This window comes from Argentina silus (assembly GCF_951799395.1).
Source record: "Argentina silus genome assembly, chromosome: 14".
Classification (NCBI taxonomy): domain Eukaryota; kingdom Metazoa; phylum Chordata; class Actinopteri; order Argentiniformes; family Argentinidae; genus Argentina; species Argentina silus.
In genome coordinates this window covers 2,776,132-2,799,060 of record NC_139668.1, presented here as the reverse complement: position 1 = coordinate 2,799,060, position 22,929 = coordinate 2,776,132, and the positions used below count along the sequence as shown (strand labels likewise).

Here is a 22,929-nt window from a genome sequence, read left to right as displayed (position 1 = left end):
GGAACCTGCTGAGACCTGCCCAGGCAACGCAGTCTCTCCTGGGCTCTCCTTCTGGAGAATGCTGTACGTTCTGCCAAGGGCACGTGGCAAAATGCTCTAAGGGAACATTCTAGATGCCACACTCATGTATCTGTGCTCTCATGTTGATTTAAGCATGCAGGAGCATCTGACCTGATTATGGAGGTAATGTGTACATGTGTTAGTGGTTTCTGACACTTCTTTCTCCCATTCAATTGTTGTAAATTATTTAAATGCAACATTCTGAGGGAGAATAATTATTAACTGGAAGGTACTAGGCGGAAGGAAACTGTGGCCAACTGTGCTTTCCTCAACATGCTCTGACCTAGATTTCCTGCATACAGTATTTGACAATAGAAACTTCACAAACATACTTTGTGTTGGTCAAGGTCTACAGAAGATAAATGTGCTTATCTGATCAGTGTAGTCTATTTGTAATCATGACAAAATGTGAGTGTTTTATTTTTTTTATCCTTGTTGATCCTGCTGAGCTTGACCAGTGTAGGTGACTTTAAGATGCATACAGTTTATATGCAAGTCATTGTGATATTGTTCTTGGTTTGCCTCTCTCTGACCTAGAAAAGGGGATCAGCATCTGCCTTAATCAGGAAGAGGTCAGTTACTGTATATTTATGAATGACTCTCATTATTTAGGGTGCTGATCTTCTATGAGAGATGTTTTCAGCTAACTGTTCCAAACCTTTGGACGGTTTCCATGAATATTTATAGAATAAGCAGAACGTCATTCTCATGAGCTCAGAGCAATATGAATATTCTAATGAGGCGAGGCAGTCTTCACTCCCAACAAGCGTCCTGCATGAATATGCATGAGGGGAAGATGCTGCTGTGTACTTGGTAACGGCAGCCCAGTGTGGGGGTCAGTCAGCCTCAGTGGTCCAATAGTAGCATCACACCATCTGGAACCGTTAGAAGCACAATGTTCTCCACTTGTTCTGAAAGGAAAAGGACATGCTCTGAGTCTCAAGTGGACCAAGATGTTGATGGTTAGAACACAATACATGGACTGTCATACTGTAGCTGACCTCCATTTCCACCTGCCACAAAGTTGTCAAGGATCTGTGTCACTGGTCTCAATATCGTCTCTGCATTGATTTAATTATTGCTTCAAGTTTCAGTATAGGAAAAGGAAAACATGTTTTTACCTTTCAATCATTCTTTTGGTTCCATATTGTTGGATAATAATGAGTGAAGCATATGAAGCAACCACATTTCCAGCTTGTCATTCACAAACTGCTACAACAGGGATCTGTGTAGAAACAGCCTCAAGAGGTCATCCGTTGGGTCCATCTTGGGCTCTGACCGTGTGCCTTAAACAGACAAGTGTTTTACCTACCACGGGCTGCTGTTGTTGTGGACTGGCAGGTTATTTTCAGAGGTGAAGACATTCTGTCCATGACTCATCCTCTCCTTATCGTATCAAGCTTCTCTCTAAGTATCCCTCCGCTAAGTGTTTGGAGCAGGGTGGCTAAGGGTCTGGAACTCCTCCTCCTGAGACCTTGTGCTGTGTTGAAGTGGAATGCTTTGAGTTTGACTCAAGAGGCATGCCACTGAGGATGGATGATGTAAGGAAGCTATGAATAACAACTTGATAATTTTGTGTGAATGCAGTTTCGAAGCCGCTTTGAATGACAGTTAGACAATGTCTAGTAAATTACTGAATGGATGCTGCTGTTGTATTACTTTTATTAGGTTGTCATAACACAGTCTGTACAGGATGTTGTGTGACCTCTCTATGTGTCTGTATAACAGAGAGTTAAAATGATGAGCATCTCGTCTGAAAACATCATTCAGCTATGGTAGATGAAAAGAGAACTGATCATGGTAATGAAACTCAAATAAATATCCTGTACATTCTGAGGAATCGTGTGTTGATGCCGTGGATAGAAATATCTTGAGATGTACATATTTTGATAGCTGAAGTAGAACATTCCTGTCATTCTCTGCAATAAACTTATGAGAACGAGAGCCAGAAAGTGGTGACGCCCTTTTAAACAAAGGCCCTGTACTTGTGCCTCCAGCTACTGTCGCTCTGTCTCTTTGAGAAAAGTCAATGCACTCTGGTATTTCTGTCTTGTGATGTCCCCTCTTGTTTGATCTTTTCCTTCATTAGAAACCATGTTTAAAATACTGAAGGACTATTGAATGTTATGCTGTACTTTGTGATTATACCTTTAAAGGATTTGTCTGTTTTTTTAAGGTTCTCAAATTCTTTCATAGAGTTGGATAAGAAATGTCTATAAACCTATATATCTGTCTTTGAATAAGACTTTGCTATTCTTTATCCACAATGTTTTGGTCAAAAGACGGCTTACAGGTAAAGACCAGTCTGTTGATTCAAAAAATACAGAGAAAGAGAGAAACAATTAGGGAGGAACGTCATGGAACGTCATGGTCCATCTACCTACCTGATTTCCTTTACACATATCTTAAATGGAATATCCCTCACAATTGTAGTATTGTCTTCACTATTGTTTCTGTCTCCCTATGGGGGACCTTTTTCACTATACTGCTTTCCACTGAAGAGCTCTCTCCGAAGCTTTATTCATAATAGTCTTGCTGTTCTCATGGTTTTCAGTACCACAGGCATGTCACTTGAGTTGACAGAGATCTGATTGTATGTTGCGTTCAAATCAATTAAGTGTTTCTGAGAAAGCTTGTTGATAACTTTTAGTGCTTGGGTGGAACAGAATTAACTTCTTCTGTCAAGGCCAGACCCAGGGGACCTCTTGCAACGTCGCTAGCATATTAGCCGCTAAATTGCAGTAATTTCCTTGTATAAACCACCGACCTGGTAACAATTTATCCCACTTGCAACAAAGATGAGATTAGTTAAACTGATATGTTGTGGTGTTTGATGGCACCTGTCTGAGTAAATCTAGTTTGCATGCAGAAGGATCAAAGCTTAATGTCCCCCGTTTGTAACCGAACAAGTGCCAAGCTCATGTCAAGTCGTGTACAGTAGATAGAGGTTGGTAGGCTACAGTACTTTGGAGTCCACACCATATACTTATTATTCCGTGCGCACACAGCCGATCAAGAAATGCTCCCTTTGATGCAAGTTGGACATTTAATTTCAATGAAGTGCTGTATGTAGCCTAATAAAGGTGTAGTCTTCAACATAATCCGTATTAATTTATAATTTCGGATGTCTTAACTTGGCATAACACAGTTATGTGACACATGAATGGTTATAAATCAATTAATTCAAAAGGGAAAGCTGTGGAATTGGCGGCATGTCAGGCTTATGTAAGCTTATATGATGAGTCGGCTTAATAAAAGTTTCTAAACCCATTAAACAAGCAAAGATTTATTAAAGAAATAGGGGTAGGTTTTAGAATGTTTGCTGTGTCACATGTACGTTCATGACAGCTGTTTTGTGTTTTCCCAGATGACTAGTTCGAGCTGTTATATTAGAAACCTAATATAATATTTATAATCGTGCATTTGGAGAGTGCATATGAACCTACATTTAGTGCATGCAAAACAATGCCATCATATTCAGCTACACATTGAATAATAGTCACTATGAATATAAAATATCACATAGCCTAAATAACAAAGCATGTTTCCGAACATTATATTTACCTTATCTCTCAATATAAATGTAATCCTCTGAATGTATTATTTGTGTTTTTAAGGGTCTATAATTTGTCTAATATGGTAATTACACTGATGAAAAACTGCTGGAATGCATAGTATGGATCGTACTCAAATATTTTTCAAAAGCTAACTTGACTTTTTAATACCAATCTACTGAGCAACACTTCTATAATAGGAATCAACTGAGTTTCAACCATGAGCGGTGTCATAAAAGTGTTGATGGATTTTTACTATGGTCTAACAGTTCAAAGTACCCCATTTGGCCTGCATAGGACACACACACTCATGGAACACTTTATTAGGAACACCTGTACACCTTCTGTACAGGTGTTCCTAATACAGTGGAGGTGGAGGTGGTGTAATGGTGTGGAGAATGTCTTCTTGGCACACTTTGGGCCCATTAATACCAATCAATCATCGCTTGAATGCCACAGCCTATTTGAGTATTGTTGCTGACCATGTGCATCCCTTCATGGCCACAATTTACCCATCTTCTAATGGCTACTTCCAGCATGATAATGCACCATGTCACAAAGCAAAAGTCGTCTCAAAGTGGTTTCATGAACATGACAATGAGTTCAGTGTTCTTCAGTGGCCTTCCCAGTCACTGGATCTGAATCCAATAGAAAACCTTTGGGATGTGGAAGAATGGGAGATTCACAGCTTGAAAGTGCACCTGAAAAATCTGCAGGAATTGCATGATGCAATCATGTCATCATGGACCAGAATCTCAAAGGAATGTTTCCAACATCTTGTGGAATCAATGCCATGAAGATTTGAGAGCGAAGGGCAAAGGCCCTACCCAGTATTAGTATACTGTTCCTAATAAAGTGTTCAGTGAGTGTATAATGAACTGTACACAAATATGTTTCCAAGGCTAAACTTGATTTTTAGTAACAATTTACTCAGCAACACTTCTAGAATATGAATCAAAGGAGTTTCAATCATGAGCGGTGTCATACGAAGTGTTGATGGTTTTCTACTGTGGCCATACAGCTCAAAGTTGGACTGCATAGTCCAAAAGTTGGACTGCATATAATGGACTATACACAAATATTTTCCCAAGGCTAGATTGGATTTTTAGTACAAAAACATTCCAAAAGTGTGCCAGCTATGTTTGTCCTTTAATTTGTAACAGAAAAGTCCCCTCAAAACGGTAAAAAAAAAAGGTGAAAAAATACTAGTGAATAGTAATATATAATATTCTTCTTGTTTACATGTAAACTATTGAAACTAGGAATAGACTTGCAATTGTTTTTCAGTGTACATTGTTGTCACATTTCTGCCAGCCATTATAAGGACACACATACCAGGCACACTTGTGTCATATTTTTGTGTTCTCTACACTCCTACAAACATTATGGACCATCATTGGTCTTACTGCACCAATCATTTATTGAGGTATGGCCATTAAAAATGAGTGTGGTCTAGGCCACAAAGCAATGGTTAGTGGCCATTTTGAAAATGGCCGCCAGGGGGTATAAGACCAAATCTGTGAAGGCCCTATAGCTAAAAATGCTTCTTAAGATGTGCCCTGTCTCTGTGTCAAATGTGTTGCTTTTATCACAAAAGGCACAATTCCTCCAAAATATGCCTCTAGCCACCCCACTAGCTAATCTAACATTCTCCAGACATCCAAAAGAGGTGTGAGAACAATGCGATTTGGAGGTATGGCTACACGAGACTACAGCAACCACAAATCTACTTTATTTATCATATATGGTTTGTTATATGTAATGCTGAGTGCTATAGTAAACCTTTGCAAGCAGTGATGATTATGTTGCCCACTCTGCCCTCCTAGGCATGCTCTTGTCTGGAGTTGGCGACGCTTTGGGATTCTTTTTATTTTTTTCTGAATGAAGTTCATTGTGTCAAATCCAGATTAGAACCCTAAAAACAATAAAAGAAAAGCAGGTAAAAAAATAAATATATGTAGTACTAATGGTAATCGCTCTTAGGTCAGATGTCAGATGTCAGATGCGATCGGTGAAATAGTCAGCTAATGAAAAATTCTTCATTCTTCAATTTCTTCATCAGTAGCAGAGAATATTTATTACAGCATAGGCCTACCCAATTAACACATTTCACGTTGATGTTGAAAGCTGACAATCATTGCATTTTAACACATTTTATTCATGTGAATAACATTTTCTTTCTAAATGCTGCCGTTGTCCCACTCCTCAATGAACACAGCTCGATTGGAAGCTCAGTGATTGGTTTGCGGTCATCAGTAATTCATCAGTAATTAAAAGTCACAACATATGATGCTGAAGTGGCTAGGATGTCCCAATTCTCACTACTACTGCTCAGTCATTTTCTCCTCCACTCTTCTCCTTCACTCATCCCTTCAGATATTTTCGGGTAGGAGTGAGTGGAAGTGAAAAGGAGGAGTTGAAAGTTTTGGGACACAGCTTATATCAGCACGCTCGTAAATCTTGAATTCCAAAGTCTAACATGTTGCACAAGTTATTGGAACACATCCTGCCGCCTATTACCTGAAAGTGGTACATTGCAAGTGAGATTAAACCTTCAGCATTGCTGCACAGGTGTATATTATTACACCCTGTTAGACCCTGAGATATTTTCATTGCAAGTAGTAGTCTTAAACCATCCAGGCAACACTGCCCTGGTAATAACCCAAGAAGTTATAGTAACACACGTTTGCTGCAAGTGGCCCAGAGGCTGTAGGAAGGAGAGGGGTGATGTTGGGGGTGATGAGTTGGGTGGGGTCCCTAAGGGGTCATGCCAATGTTCTGGCTCTTGTGCTGCTGCTCTGTGGTCTCTTGTCTCCAGAGCCCCTTGAGATGTGAAAGAGTATTAGTAGAGAAAACGACATGTTTGACATTGTTGTGGGCAGACTAATGGGTCAAAATCTGTACCAGATTTACAATTTGGCTTTATTTGTAGATTTACTCAAGAGCCAGTAACTGAATTGAAAAACAATATGTCTGAAAATGGGTGTTAACTCATTAACTGTCAAAGAATTCTGGAACACTCATGTTTTATGTGGTATTTACCTAGTGACAATACTTTGGCTACAAAATGAAGCATCATAATATTTATGGATTTTTGGTTAATAAAGTCACCCTTGGCACTTTAGAATGTTGACAATTTCGGAGACTTTATTAACCCTCGGCAATAAATGAAGATGACACGATAAACTATCCTAAATACCATGGACTGATGTTTGGAAACCTGCATTTACAGGTAGCTGTCAATGAAATTAACCTAAGTAAAGGTTTACAGTGTCTTATCATACATTCTCTTGAGTAGTACCATATGTGCTGCCACTGTCTTCTGTCACATGAATTTATGATTTTCTCAAGTGCAAATTTGAATGGTTGCTCCATGTGATTCTAACTTGGTCATGCTGTCAAAACGCTAGGCGTCTTGTTGTAAAGCCTGCCTGACTTTACAACAAGATGTTTCATTTAGCTAAGAGCATGTGGCGCTGTGCTGTGTAGTATGGCCTGAAGCACTGTTGTTTCATTAACATTCCTGTAGCTGAGGTGGGTCCTGCTACAGTACATGATAAAACAGCTCTGCCTGTCACCTGGCACACTCCAGAGGCCCCTCTCAAATCAACTGTACCTGCACTTCTCATCACTAACAACTATTATGTGTCAGTAATTCAGGAAACATCCCCTTCTTTCTCCGCCCTCTCTACTTTCCTCTCCCTCACTCTTTCATTCCTCACTAACACCAGATGATAAAGTTGACTCATTCCTTCACTTCACTCATTCCTTCTCCAAAGCATATTATTTCACAGCTGACAAAAACATTTTCATTGCCTTGGCAGACACTAATGGATACATTTGAAGCAATTATTGTGGTGATGGATGTTGGAACGTGTTGTGTTTTGAAGGGCTTGTGCTGTGCTGTGTGGTCCTCTGGCTGGGGTGTGGGTTGTCCTCGTCCTGGCCCGTCTCTGTGGCGTGTGAGGTATGTTTTCACGCTCATGTTGACACAGAGTTCTGTGGTCTTAAACAACACAAACTCAGAACAAAATATAGCTGTGAGCAGCCATGGCACAGTATCCGTGGCCATGGCACAGTATTGCACTGCATATTTCACAGGGCACCAACCAGAACACTTCGAAAAAATTACCATTGATGTGTTTCGCGTGACAGATATAGAGTTTTGTTAGTGTTTCTTGTCATTTTGAAAAGTCTGAGGAATAATCGTGATGTATTCTGTTGTGTTTTCAATGTTGTAAAACTTGGCCGCTATTAGCCAAAAAAACATTTAATAGCGCTACCCTGTAGTCAAACACAATCATATTCTAGAGGTTGGGTGAACACATACGTCTGATATTCTGTGCTAAATTTCATGACTCTAAGTCAACCAAAACAAGAGATAAATATGTGCTTGCTATAGCGCCACAATGTGACAGATCTGAATATTACTGCACATGTTAGATCCAGAGAGTGTTAGACATATGTTCGCCAAGTTTGGTAGTGATGCACTCCACCATGTCTGATTTCTCAGCATGTAAATAATAGGACACACCCTCATTAAAGTTCATTGAATGCGTGCGGCCATGTTGTTTATGCTGCTTGGCTAAAATATGTTTGCATTGATAGAACTTGCTCCGTAGATGCTGTATGTGAATTTTCATGCAGATCGCCCAAGCGGTTGCAGAGGAGATGTAATTGTCGTGTTTTTCCCAAAATTCAAAATGGCGGAAAATCCATCATGGCCGAATTTATGGGTCCTTGAAGCAAATTAGTTTTTTGTGAAGATACAAACGTATGTACTAAATTTCAGAATTTTCTGTCACACGGGATGAGGGTTGTGGCCTTTCCAAATTTGCATTTTCGATTGCATGGTATTGCGCCCCCTTGTGGCCAGATGGCATGACAATGCATAACAGGATGTGGCCTATGGCCCTTTAACATTGTGCCAATTTGCAAGCTTCTCTGCCTTACCATGTAAAAGTTATTTGCATTACATTGCAAAAACGGCAGATGCAGGAGAATAATTATAATAATAGGTAACGCCAACAATAACAATAGGGTTCTGCACAGCTTTACTGCTTAGACCCCTAATAATAGGCAACACTAACAATAACAATAGGGTTCTAGACAGTTTCACTGCTTAGACCCCTAACAAGGCCTATGGGTAACTGAATCAGATGTTATCAGGTAATGCTGTCCTGGCTGTAGATGATTGCTTCTGTTTCCCAATCACTGAGAGTGTGACCTAGGGCCTGCCACTTGACCCCTGAAGCCCTGCCCGGATTCACTCAGCCCTAATTAGTGCTGCTTAGGGCTCTGTGCATCTGAATTGTCACATGTTGAAAGCCATGAGTAGAGTGGACTACTACTACTTCTGTGTCTGAGATTCAGTGGAAATGTAGTTCACAACTACTGTTGCATAAATGTGTCAACAAATTTCAAATAGTTAATAGCTATACATCTATACATTTCTATAACAAACTCAGTGGTCAGTCTTAATGCAGAATAAGACATTTATTTGTCAACAATTACAAAGAACAAAACATTTGAAATGCATATGTATATCTTACATCAGCTGTACAGAGATGCCATGTATTTGATTCTAAATGATTCTGGAACAAGAACTAGAAAACCTAGGAGTATTTAAGTTGATGAAAAAATATGAAATATTCCATTTGTCTAGGTACAAAATAGAAAAGAGATTGAACTGAAAATGGAATCCATAATATTGTACCCTGATACAGTGTTTAGGCCTCTTTAATGGACACAAAGTATTTTACAAAATAATATGATGGCCTTGCCATCTTATAATAGCTAAAAATCTTGGCCTCTTTGGTTCCATGATTAGGTATAATACATTTGAACAGAACTCAATTTGCTTCTATAAAAATAACTTTTTCAATGGCAGTTTCTTTTTACTAATCACGCAACTTTTCAGTGCAAATATTGTAACAATCATTCGCTTTGAAGAATAAGCGAAGGATTACATTTCAAGTATTGGTAATAGTTTATAACTAGAACTAAAGTTCAGTTTGTCTGGTGTGGGTCAATAATATACATTGCATAGCTCATGCGGCACTTATTTGTCAAAGGATTGTGAGCAAGGGTAGGTGCACCACGTCGTACTCTTTAAAGGCATTTCAATCTGCAAGTGCTATTAAATGTGCATTAGGAAGTGCGAAGCTGCACCATGACTAACTGAGCAATATGGCAACTCTTCACTTTTGCTGACTGAAATGACATTGTGCTTCATCTGTTTAAGAAACTATACTCTTCCCTTAAGGTAACAGGATGCGGTGAAGCAACCTGTTAGTGAAGGAGTCAAAGCAATGTCACCCAAGGCCCATCTCTCACCCTGTTGACAGTTTAAACGCCAATGTCAGAGAGATGGACTCATGTTTGAGTGACAGCTTCAGCAAATGCTGTGTTGGAATGTCTTTTTATTTGTGCTTCTCTGTTATGGAGACCATTTCTAAAATGGATTCACAAATGTTTAAATCGGTAGGGGTGACTTTGATTTCTGTATGCGGAAGTAAAAGAAGAAATTATTTCTATAAAAGTGGAATAATATGACACATCAACAAAATGTATTCCTGGTGGGAAGTGCTGATGTTGTGAAGTTGTATTCGAGGCGAGTCAGTGCTTTCACTAGGTTTTGCAGAGATACGTGTTTAAAAGAGGCATGGCAGGAAATGGCTGCCCTGTGAACCTCCTTCGTCATTTACAGTATGTAAGGCTCTCCCCACCTTTTGCAGAGTAGAGAACTCTTTGTTTTCAGAATAGGAATGGCAACCTTGGAAGTACATGTGATAATTACCATTTTGTTCAAACCCCTTTGATACAGAGACCTAAATTACTTTGCAAACATGTCTTTACATAATGGGATTGAATCATATGTTGGCAGAAATAATAAAGGCTTCTACCAGAGGATATCAACAAACATAAATATATATACAAGTGTTTGTGCAGGCATATGTGAGAATGAGTGTGTAGATATGTGTGAATGAGGTTGTGTGTGCATGTGCGTATGCTTATAATTGTCCATAAATATTACTTTGTTTCTATAATCATTTTGTAATATTGTTTTCTGTTTACAAAGTCCACTTGACCAGGCTCAAGCACACCCACACTCTTCCACTATCATGTTGGGCACGTCTCGTTTGACAATGTTGTACTCATCGTCAAAGTAGAGCATGGACATGGTGCTGAGCTTGGTGGGAATGCAGCAGGAGTTCATGGACCCTGGACTCATGCCCCTCATACGGTACTGGTTCACCACCGCCGTGTGGAAGGACGAGGCAGAGCCCGGGACCCCAGCCATGTATGCAGGGCAGTTCCCCTCACAGTAGTTCCCAAAGTAGCCCGACGGGGCGATGATCCAGTCGTTCCAGCCGATGAGGCGGAAGTCTATGTAGAATTGCTGCCTGCAGCAGAGGCTGTTGCTGCCGTCACACTCCAGGCCTCTCTTGCGGATGCGGTGCTTGTTGTCAGCCTGCCTGGCCTGCACCACCAGGAAGGGACGGTGGGACTCATCGTTCTGGTTCAGCAGGATAGGCAGTACCGCCATGTCCTCGCAGCCCTCGCAGCGCACGTCCAGGTTCTGCCGCCGGTTGCCCTTCTCAAACACCATCTGGATGGCGTCCGTCAGAGAGAAGGTGTGCCAGCCGCTGCGCTTCAGCTCCACTCTCTTCTCCACCAGGTTCCACTTACTGCCCAGGCCTGGCTCCTGGTAGTAGACCTTCACCGTCACCTTCCGCCGGGGGCCCTTTTCCAGGGTAGAGGGCAGCAACTTGAAGTACAACCAAAGGGTGGCCTGGGTCACGAAGAGGTTCTGGTTTCCCTCATTGGAGATCAGGAAGAAAATGCTTGATTTTGATGATACCAGCTCATCTGTGGAAGGAGAAAGAAAAGGTTTGTTATAGGATTCATATACTGTGTATGCTAGAAACCATTCAAAAGAAATGCATATACCAGCCTGCTCTGTGCACAGGCTTGGATCCTTGGATAAATAGCTGCCAGAATTGGGGAACTTTTCACCAGTTTGGGTTTAAATTGAGACAGTTACTATGGAGGTCATAGTCTGTTGCACTGTCATCTCTATCTTGTCTTGGATATAAAGAGTGTGGATGGTTGTAAAGGGATTTAGAGAGCGGGCGTAAACTGGGGGACAGCTTTAACAGAGACACTCAGCCTCCTCTTGGTCTTGTCACATGGGTGCTGAGGACTAGGACAGTGCTGCTCTGGGATCAGGCCCACTTGGCCCTGAGTCAGGTTGGATATGAGACGGGGGCTTATGAGAGACAAGTACAAAGGTTCAAAGACTTTGCTGTGAATGCTGCTGAAAACTGGAGCTTACTGAGCCTAAGTGGTTACACAATGAGCCCTGTGATGCAAAGGCATGGTACAGCCAGACATTGAGAGCATGCTATCACAGTGAAAGAATGATGAAGCAAAAATCCATTTAGATGACCACAGAAACCTCACCTTGCTCTACAGTATGTGGCCATGTACAGTAATTTTTGGTTTGTGCCATGTCATTGCATTTGTGGCAATAAGTACGATTAAGGCACAACATAATTATTATGTAACAACAGTTAATACAATGCTGTTACTGTAGTAGTTAAAGCCTTACTTTATATTAGGTTACTCTTATAACTGCGTAGTGTTACCCAGTTGATTCTAACAGTGCACGGCAAATCATGACTATACAAAGATATGGCTAAGAATATTCCTTATCATGAGCATCCCACATCATATTACATTGTCAGGGGGTAGTTGAAGTGGGAAAAACATTAATTAATATATTAATATATAGTTAAGATGTATGGACAACACTGGCATATTTTCTGAATTGATAAAACCTCTGGGATCTCTTACAATACACACTGAATTTGATGAGGTTCCCCACACTATGAATTTGACCAAGACCTCAACCTTGAACTCCTAAACTTAGCAGGGAGCTTTCAGGTACAAAGACAGTGGGATCTTTTTTCTCTTCGAAGGGCTCCAGTGAGTGCTGGCAGTGGCACCATGCAAGGAGAAAAGGCTTGAACCTGAAAGAGTGGACTGGCAACACCATGTGACACGAATGACAGCTGTCCGGTGATGGGTGATAGAAAATGGAAAGAACACCCCTATGCGAAGGATCAGCCTCCTGAACACTGACCTGTGCTGCCACACACAGAGAGGGCCCATACCTGAGAGTGTCCCCCATTATCAGCTATAATGGAGGCTGTTGCCTAGCGAGTTTCCACCTGCGCTGCCTCCCAAGACAAGACGGGTAATCTCTGTGTTATTACTCAGCGGCTTAGTCAAGAGCAGACCACACGCTGCCACCAGGACTGAGTGGCAGCACAGCTGTCAAGGCACAACCAACATAAGCAAGAGCTGAGACAAGTGCCTCAGTTTGTTATGACTTTGATACATCACTGTATTGACAACCAAAGAAAAAAGACAAAAAAGACCAGGTCCAACCAAATCAGGCATGGGGCCAAGCCACTGTGCAACAACCAAGTCCCCCAGTACATATGGGAGCCTGTCCCTCACACCATGAATAGGAAACCAAGGCAGAGTTCACCATTTCACTCTACATTCAGCATGCACAGTCCTGACACAAAGCATTGACCTTATGCAGATAAAACCTGCTCGAAGCAGCCAAAGTGATATTCTTTACACTGCTTTCTCATAATCATAGAGTAGATTATCAACACAGAGCAGATTTGGGGAGGCAATTTCAGGTGACAGTTCAATCTGGTAACATTTTTAATTTAACTGTGAATGAGGTGACAAAGATTGACTTCGGTTCTGAACAGATTTGTGACAGGCAAACTAAATCACTGTTACAAAATGTGTCGATGTGTGAGGTTAAAAGCATTAATGTAGGCTACAGTTGAACACACGTGGGCTATGCAGATGACATCATTGATAATTTTCAGTCCCCCCTTTGGGAAGTGTCAAAGAAAATTGTTATTTGAGTCTGTCCCAATGCCATGTCCAGCTGGCAGCTACCACCCTTGATAATACTGCCAACACTGAGGTGCAGGGACTACAGTTTAACACGACCTACAGAACCATATAGCCTTCAAAGGATCAGAGTTGTAGTAAATCATATTAAAACACTACAGGATGCTCAAACCTTTGAGTGTCCATAGCATTCTTTGAAATGCTATGCTAGTATACTCCTCTTTCCATCCAACTCTTTCCATCTTTTTTGTCTGTTCGTTAGGTTTGAACATACAATCATTTGTGTGAGCCTTGAGGATGTGGTTGTACCAAATGGGTATTTGTATGTTTTTAAAAAGCATACATCATAATTCTAATATGAATTATTGGCCAATAGACAGTTGGCTACTAGGATAGTTCATTGATAGTCTTTGAATCAGTTAAAGCTGTTAAAAGTCTTAAATGTATGTGATCATCACTTGGGTAGACGGTACTAAAAGGTGGTTTGTGCATTGCAATGTTGTGTGCATTGCAATGCTGTGTGCATTGAAATAGATTTAATTTAATTGAGCTCCTACTGAATGGATCGCGCATCAGTTGATTTGGCTAACCATCCGATAACAAATTCTGGGTTCATGCTCCTATACATTAGGCTTCTATCCCTAAATCCTATGTTGGCCTAAACAATTAAAAATGTAGCCTACTTTTTGATGGATTTTTTTTAATCTCCAGGGATAGCCCTCCCTAAATGCATTCATCACTCAGAACAAACTGAAAGTCCAATGCTTGGCCTATTTATAAGCTCATAATATGACATCCTTTTAAGTCTTCTCAATATGCTCTTGGCGAAAGATGCGCTGTGCACCTTGATGAACCTTCGACCGTGGTCCAACAAAGTTAACGCACCAGACTATTTTCCACTTTCTTTTCTGATGCAGGAGACGGTACATTTATTACACACACCTGTCTCTGCGAAACTGATGATCTCTGAGGTTTCGGCCACGATCTCATTGTTAGTGGCGTGTCCATCAAAGTTGGGAATTTCTACTCTCCCGTCCTCTCGCACTTTACCAGCGTGAAGTTTCCGAAGCGCAGTCACCATCGCCGCCTTCGGGATGGGATGGGTGATGTTGGGTCTGTCCCTCATCTGTAACCTGTTCAGGATATGCCTCTTCACTGCCTCCAGAAAGTCAATGTCCACCCGCCCCGACTCCTCTGGCTGGCCGATGCCACAAGACGTGCAAGTATCCTGAGACACCGTGTGCGTCTCCGTTCCCGGCGCCGCCGTGCAGCGGATAGAGACCATGCAAGCCACGAATAATGCCACCTTGATTATACGACTACTCATTTTCTTTACCGCGGTATTTTGAAGTATAGTGTGATAGAAATACTTATTTGATAGGCTATAAAAAGGTAGGCTAAGCCTGTGTAGATTTCTGTCAAAGTTGCTCACTTGCGGTTCAAAGTGTTTAAACAAACGACGATTTCAAATATAAGAAGAGAACAAATTATTGTAAAAGTTTTAAAAATCCTTTCAGTCCATATCAATGTGTAGCCTGTTTGACCTCCATTCGTGTCGAAATATCTTCATTCAGTTTTGGCGCATTTTTATTATATTGAGCCTTATTCCATGTAGCCTACCGCCGCACGTATGAAAGTCCCTTATCTCAAGTCATTTGGTCATTCTCGATGCTGACACTCCGATGACTTCAGGGACACTTGGAGAGGCAAGTCCGTTCTGCTTGTCTGAAAGTCAAAGTTGACTCACTGCACCAAGTCCGACTCCAGGCTTTAATAAGGTAGGCAAATCAATTTCAAACCATTACCATTTAACAGTCAATGGTGTTTCAGTTCAATACCTGACGTATCATGCCATGGTTCAATAGAACAAATATCCGAAATCAACAACATTTAGACGAGCGCAAACTAAACTAATATAAAATCACCCAGTGGCTGATGAAAAAAAGTCAGGATATTCCATATATTGAAAAAAGGTCGGCCAAATTAAAGGGTCGGTCAAATTAGTATGCTACTTATAGCCTACTATTGCAGCATCCAATTTCACATTTGCTGTTATTTATTCCTTCAGTTTTTGATCCCGCTCCTCATACAGCTCAATTAGTTTTAAATTCCGATATGAAATTGTCTTGATGCGTTTCAGCGCAAAGAGGTGTGATCAAGGACCTTTTCCTTGCTATCTCGACTTAGAGCGCTATACACTGAAACTTTTTATACAAAGAGTTGAAACCACGTGGGACGTCCCACCACTAGACTACACGTATTTAGAGGGAGATTATAGCCTACTTGGTGTTAAGGTAAACTATTTCCTTACATAGATGCCGTAGAATAAAAGAACAAATTAAGCCTATGGAAAATAGTCTTTAATGAAAAGAAAACATAAATTAAGAGAATTATGCGCAATGCAGTCCCCCATAAATGGAATCAACATTTCCTCTAGAAATAAGATGCCTAAGGAAGCCTATGGATTCAATCAATAATACTACTGAAAAATATGTTATTTGATTTCACCCTAGAATTGACATGCCTAATTCAAATATGTATTTGTTGTTCGATTTATCATAAATGGTTGTCACAGCTCAAGATTTTGCTCTTCAGCCTATTTTATTTTTTAGACTTTAACAATTTTGCAGCGCAATCTACCGTCACTATTGACATCATACGCAACATATCAACATGATTTTTACTTCACGTGTGTCGATTCCCTGTCACCTAAAAAGTGCGTCTGTACACGACAATGTTATATGTTATAGGTCACCATATAGCCTTAGAGTGCACTATGTTCCTTTCATGGAAATGTCCAATACTTTTTGGCCCTGCATATAATGTTGTCCTGAATAGCCCTAGGCCTTCTGTGTTTTACCATAAATATTAATTTTTGTTTGTAGACATGCGCTGTTTTTTAAGTGGGTAAGCCTATGATGACGTTCACAACATAATGAATATGCCCAATGAATATGCACCTTTAATACGCTTTAAATTGCGTTCTCCTATGAGTTGGGTCAGATCACGCTGAAAGTTATTAGATACTGCCACCCTTCTTCTAACCATTGCTACTACACATGGAATACTACACAGATAGACCAACAGTGAAAAAAGGGAAATACATTAGGTAGGCAAATAAAAGAGAGCTGTATAGGCAAGTAAGAAACATCGTTTATTTGTCTGTTCTGTTCATTGATTATTTAATATAGATATATAGATCTATAGATACAAAAGACATAATCTATTACCTCTCATTGCGTGCGCATTGTGCCGATGCTGCAGCTCTGGCAGTCAGAATGTGATTCTTGAGTCAAGTTGAATTTGTTCCTACAGTATATGCCTTTTATAGGCTTAATAAGATTCACAAGGGTAGCCCTGTTAATTACAGGGAGGGGGACAATCTCATATTGAATGTTAGCCTAGTCTAAATTGTTTAATATTTGAAAACAATATTTAGGACAATGAATATGATCATGCCATTAATTAATGAATAGGCCCATTATTAGCCCAAGTGTAATAGATACATTTCAATGCGGAGGTCCAAGCAGGTTGGATGCAAGTTCAGTAGGCAAGCATCATTTTAAAACGTTATACTTCCTTTAACTTATAGCAACGATTTTGTTATTGTATAAAGGAACATGACAACATGAGAAAGCAGTACAGTACAATGGGGGTATCAACTAAATCTAAATCTAAATATGATAGAACCAAAGAGGATACATAGGAGTTGTGCATCCTCCTCTTTGATACAACTCATAGGACTTTAACACAAAACAATTATCACAAACATTCAGACATAACAATTACTACAAACATTCAGACATAACAATTATTACAAACATTCAGACATAACAATTATTGGAAACATTCAAAAATACAAAACAATATTTTAACATACAGACATAGTGACATACCTAAGTATCTTCGGTAAATAATGATTTATAAAATGTTAAAGCTGACACTTGTTTTTTGTCATACATCTGAGTGACCCAATAAGACCTCACATCCGGTTAATACTTCTTCTTTTTTTCCCACACAAACGTCCGGAAGGAGGTAGTCAAATAGCTTCTCGGTATTTACGGCTGCCTGATTAAACTCGTCTTCAAGTTTTGGACTTCATGTTGTATTCCGGATAACATCCAGGGAAGACAGCAAAGTCATTACGAGGTGACTTGATTATAGGTATACTTCTGTTGAATATGTCGAAGTCGAAAGCATTCTTTCGAAGAGGGTTTTGATATATTTTGTCTTCCTCTTGGTTAAACATACCGCTGCTTCTGTTCACGTCCCTTGATTGACAGCTCTTAAACCCAGTGTTGACTGTGGTCACAGCGTTATCGTTTCTATCCATCCAATATAACTGCTTTCTGACGAACAGAGGCGGGAACAGAAGCAGGAAGAAGTTGATCTGAATATTATATGTTATGGCTATGTTTATATTTTAGATATGTTATGGCTATGTTATGTTTAATTGATTTTGATACACTGCAGTTAGTTAGCAATATCATTGGAACGGGCTAGCTACGTGTTAGCCTACACCGTTATTGACAGTTATGGGGAAGCTATGGTTTATGTTTCAGTAATTAGTTCCTCTTTTGTTTTGGGCTTGTTGACATGACATTATCTCCTGCCAAGTTGGCAGGCTTCAGGTGATCTTGTCTTGTCCAGTCCTGGTGAAAATGTTCTGTCTATAAGAGACTTTTGCCTCTCTGTATTTCATTATTGGCCAACTCAGCCTCGTTAGCATAACAATACCTGTGTTATCATACCCACATCATTTTGTCCTTGAAGGTTGCCACAGCTACCTGCATGAATGCAATCCCTAGAGGTCATTGGAAGTGGATTTTTCCATCTACCTTCCCCCAATGTAGTTTTGACATGACACATTTGGCTTTCAGCAGGCTTTATTCATATAGCCTCCCATCTGTGGAGGTGCAATACACAGGAAGACTAAACATTTTGTATGTTTAAATTATTTGACTTTGTTGACGTGTGTGTGTGCGCGCGCGTGTGTATGTGTTATCCAACCATAGGAACTGGCATTGAGGGAGGCTGTTTATGTGGCTACGGACAGAATCCAGAAATGGCTGCCAACAAGAGTAAGAACCAGAGCTCCCTGGTCCTGCACAAGGTGATCATGGTGGGCAGCGGAGGAGTCGGCAAGTCCGCCCTCACTCTTCAGTTCATGTATGATGAGGTGAGAGAGACTCTGGCAAGATACACATATTGATACTGTAGCATGCATCCACTGTTCAGTCCATCCTAACAGTTCTGTGGTTTCCTCCCCTCAGTTTGTGGAGGACTATGAGCCTACCAAGGCAGACAGCTACAGAAAGAAGGTGGTGCTGGATGGGGAGGAGGTCCAGATTGACATCCTGGATACAGCTGGCCAGGAGGACTACGCTGCCATCAGGGACAACTACTTCCGCAGCGGAGAGGGCTTCCTGCTGGTCTTCTCCATCACAGAACACGAGTCCTTCTCTGCCACCTCTGAGTTCAGGTCTGTCCATTCTGATGTTTGGATATGGGACATATCTCACCACCAAGTGATAAACTGATAATGACAGGCTTGTACAGGTGTAGATTACATTATTTAGTACTCTGTAGTAGTCATTCCCAAACTGTGGTACCCAGGGGGTATGTGACAAACATTTGACATAGCAAATTTTACATCAACATTCCATGTCCAGAAAATTGATTGCTGAATGTCACCACCATTCTCTCCCTGCCAAATAGCATTTTTGCACTAGTGTCATCTAGCAAATATACAGTAATTATTATTCTTATTATATATGATTCTTTCCTCGGGTGGAGAGTGTGAGTGCTGTCCATAGTTCTGTACAGGGATGTAGGCCTGGTGGTTCTGTACAGGGATGTAGGCCCAGTAGTTCTGTACAGGGATGTAGGCCTAGTGGGTCTGTACAGGGATGTAGGCCCAGTAGTTCTGTACAGGGATGTAGGCCTAGTGGTTCTGTACAGGGATGTAGGCTTAGTGGTTCTGTACAGGGATGTAGGCCTAGTGGTTCTGTACAGGCATGTGGGCCTAGTGGTTCTGTACAGGCCTGGTGGTTCTGTACAGGGATGTAGACCCAGTGTGTGGCAATGCGACACACCAGAACTTATTTTCTGGGTGATGAGCTGTTGTTCCAGACAGCCATATCCCCCCTCATAACTTATTTCCCTGGTACTCTGCTCAATGCTTGGGTTCTCCCAATGTTCTGGCTTGGTAGCACGCAAACTGCTGATAAAAAATGTTGAAATGCTGAAAACCATGTCGAATTGCATAAAATGTGCTTACAGAAGACCACATTTTCCTGGGAGAGAGCTCCCAGACGTCTCCATCCATATTAGGAATAGGAATTTTAGCGCCAATTATTCTGCTATAGGTTTAGCTGAAACCTCGCCACTGGGTGCATGCTTTTATAGTAACGATAAAGAAAAGTATTTTGGGGTGGGGGGGAGGGGTGCTCATCGGCACAAAATAAATGGCTTTACACCCCTGTTTCTTAAGGGGGTACACGGTGGGAGGCAAGTTCACATGGGGTGCGTGATTGCAAAAAAGTTTGGAAACCACTTTTCTATGGCATCAGTACTCTCGATGGGTGAGATGTGCAATGTGTGTCACTTGGCAGGGAGCAGATTCTGCGTGTGAAGGAGGAGGGTATGATCCCTCTGTTGGTGGTGGGGAACAAGTCTGACCTGGAGGAGCGCCGGCAGGTGACGGTGGACGAGGCCAGGAGTAAGGCAGAGGAGTGGGGGGTGCAGTATGTCGAGACTTCAGCCAAGACGAGGGCTAACGTTGACAAGGTACAGAACTCAAACATACCGTGCACTTAGTTTCACACTAACATCCACCTTCTTATTTTACATCTTGATAATAATAATAATGGATATCATGACATCAGGGGTGATTATAAGGGTATAAAGACATGATGCAGGCATGTCAGAAGCGACAGTCAAGCATGATTGAAAGCAACTTTTACCAGGTCAATGTAACAGTATGATGATTGCTGTCTCTTCCTTCTTTTCAGGTATTCTTTGATCTCATGCGGGAAGTGCGGAAAAAGAAAATGTCAGAGAACAAGGACAAAGGGCCGAATGGAAAGAAGAAGAAACAACGATGCTGTCTTCTTTGATCTAAACCAGGCCTCTCAGCCACAGTGTCAAACCCAGAGCCTTTGTCAAAGTGGAAAGAGACAGATCCTTCCTACAGCTCACTCCCACGGAGCCGAGCCTCTGCAACTCACACCATCACACACATATCAAATATATATACTGTACAGTGCCTCCGACCTATCCACGGTGATTGACCTTATTTCACTAACTGCTGTTAGTTATGCAATCCATCCTCTGTGCAATCACCCTTGGTGCCATTTGTGGGGACTGTGCATATTTTGTAAATGGTTACTGTTTATGAAGTGCCTCAACACTACTACTGTAAACTGCTAAAGTGGTTTCGGTGGTTGTTCACTTTAACAAAACTGTTTTCTAAAGAGCGATGATGAGCAGCATGATGGTCAGTGATTCTCCCTCATCATCAAGACTCATCCACTACATAACTCATTTAAACAGCTCAAATGGAATAAATGAAGGGATTTGGTTTGCTGAAGTAAGCATTTTTTGCGCATCTACTCTGAATAGCTCCACTGCCTGCTGAGGATGTCTCAGTGGACCTCCTTGGTTAACTCTCCACATGGATAGGATATGCAGTGTGGAACTTCTCCCTCACCTTTTATTATGACTGCTTACAGACAATCAGTCAGAAATATGGCCTTTAGTTTGATGCTCACCTCACTCATAGGAATAGCCTAATCACCAAGACCAGTTTTCTAGGTTATATGGAATGCCTCATAGTTTGTAGCCATTTTTAATTTTATGTCTCTACTTCCACTACACCTTTGTTGATATTTTCATACATTTCCAGACATTAAACACCTGATATTGAAGCCACCCAATTCATATGTCTAAGAATTATCATCACATAAGGTATCTACATTTAGTATATCCTCTGTTTGTTCTATAATTTATGATTCTTGCACTTTTCTCCACCAAAATGTTTTCAGTGTTGCCTAAAAACTAAAGCATACAATAAATTACTGTTTGTATGCATGCTCCTTTTGGGCCTCATGACTACCCTGATTATTGGTTATATACACATAATTGGTTTTGCCAAATAAACGTTTGTTCCTTCTTTGTAATGTCCCTGCATTAATGTGTCCTATGTATGTGTCCTTACTGAGTTAAGGAAACTACTAAAAATCGGTCAAAGTAATATGTCAAAGACAGTTGTACATATGAGGCATCGCCTCTCACATAATTATGTCCGGCCTGTATGATTGGGTCAGAGTGATGAATTAACTCTAGATTCTCATCCCAGCAAACAGATATTGCTCTTGCCAAAGCTAAGTGCCATCCTTTGGAGATTTTCATGGCATAATGTGATACTGTTCTTACTAATTATATATGCAAGTTTTAGGTCTATGAAAATGTACTTGAAAGACAGGAACAATTGGACTGTACAGATGTCTTTGGCCTTTGGGCATGATCGGACACAGACACATGTTTAGACAAAGCCACAGACTACAGACATTGTCTGGGTGCCACAGGCTGTTCATGGTCAAGGTGCTGTTCAAAATGTATGGGAAAAGAAACTGAAGTTAAGAGTTGTAGCCTTGTCAGAAGTGTTCTTTGTTTGTTGGTTTGGTTTATGACTGTTCCTTTGATGTGGCAGGGTAGTGGCACCAAGAGGCTTTATGAGGGTAATAAAAGTCCATTCCAGCCTCATTCACCTTGACTTTGAATGGATGGGGCCATGTGGCCTCACGAGTCTCTGTTAACATACTAGTGCAAAGCGGCATGGCAGGTCAGTTAGATCTAGCACACATAAGTTGTCCCACTGAGGGCTCATATCATCCCATGCAGCCCATCTCAACCAACACTTATGGCCTGTGAGTTGTGAATAATACTCTTGACAGGCAGAGGAGCTCCAACTCATTAATTCAATACAGAACAAGAGACTGGACACATTAATACATTATAAGAATATAATGAAATTACGTTTCCTCTTATTCAGTCATCCATGTCAACCAGGCCTACCCTTGTTTTATCTTTGCTGATGTCAGATCAGATGATATCCATTGGTTAATGACCTGAGGATATCGCTTCTTGAGGACCCGAGGCAGCAGGACCTCAATTCCAACACCAGATGGAGCCAGAGAATATCGTCTTTTGCTATTATTTGCAGGGAGGTTCATCCCACACATGATTAAGATCAGAGAAGATGAAACCAAGAGGTGGGGCTTTTAGCATTTAGGGGTAACACTGCTAAGGGCTAATATCAGAGTGCATTGTGGTATATGAGGAGACTAGGTTCTAAATAGAGGCCAAG

General features: G+C 41.0%; 2 protein-coding genes across 3 annotated transcripts; one reads left to right on the top strand and one right to left on the bottom strand.

Moving 5' to 3' along the window:
* Positions 1 to 10,710: 10,710 nt before the first annotated feature.
* Positions 10,711 to 14,886, bottom strand: LOC310815268 (inhibin beta B chain; the record flags this gene model as incomplete). Its single annotated transcript, XM_083685004.1, has 2 exons — positions 10,711 to 11,486; positions 14,502 to 14,886. 2 exons carry the CDS (start codon positions 14,884 to 14,886, stop codon positions 10,711 to 10,713), a joined length of 1,161 nt encoding a protein of 386 aa, XP_083541130.1.
* A 2,686-nt stretch (positions 14,887 to 17,572) lies between these two features.
* LOC310815225 (ras-related protein ralB-B-like) lies at positions 17,573 to 21,734 on the top strand. Of its 2 annotated transcripts, none has more exons than XM_083684948.1 (5): positions 17,573 to 17,723; positions 18,575 to 18,738; positions 18,833 to 19,041; positions 20,174 to 20,348; positions 20,573 to 21,734. In XM_083684948.1, exons 2-5 carry the CDS (start codon positions 18,625 to 18,627, stop codon positions 20,675 to 20,677), a joined length of 603 nt encoding a protein of 200 aa, XP_083541074.1. In that variant the 5' UTR covers positions 17,573 to 17,723; positions 18,575 to 18,624; the 3' UTR covers positions 20,678 to 21,734. The 2 variants fall into 2 exon arrangements, with proteins under 2 accessions (XP_083541074.1, XP_083541075.1); XM_083684949.1 differs by having other exon boundaries at positions 17,576 to 17,708.
* The last annotated feature ends 1,195 nt before the right edge of the window (positions 21,735 to 22,929 follow it).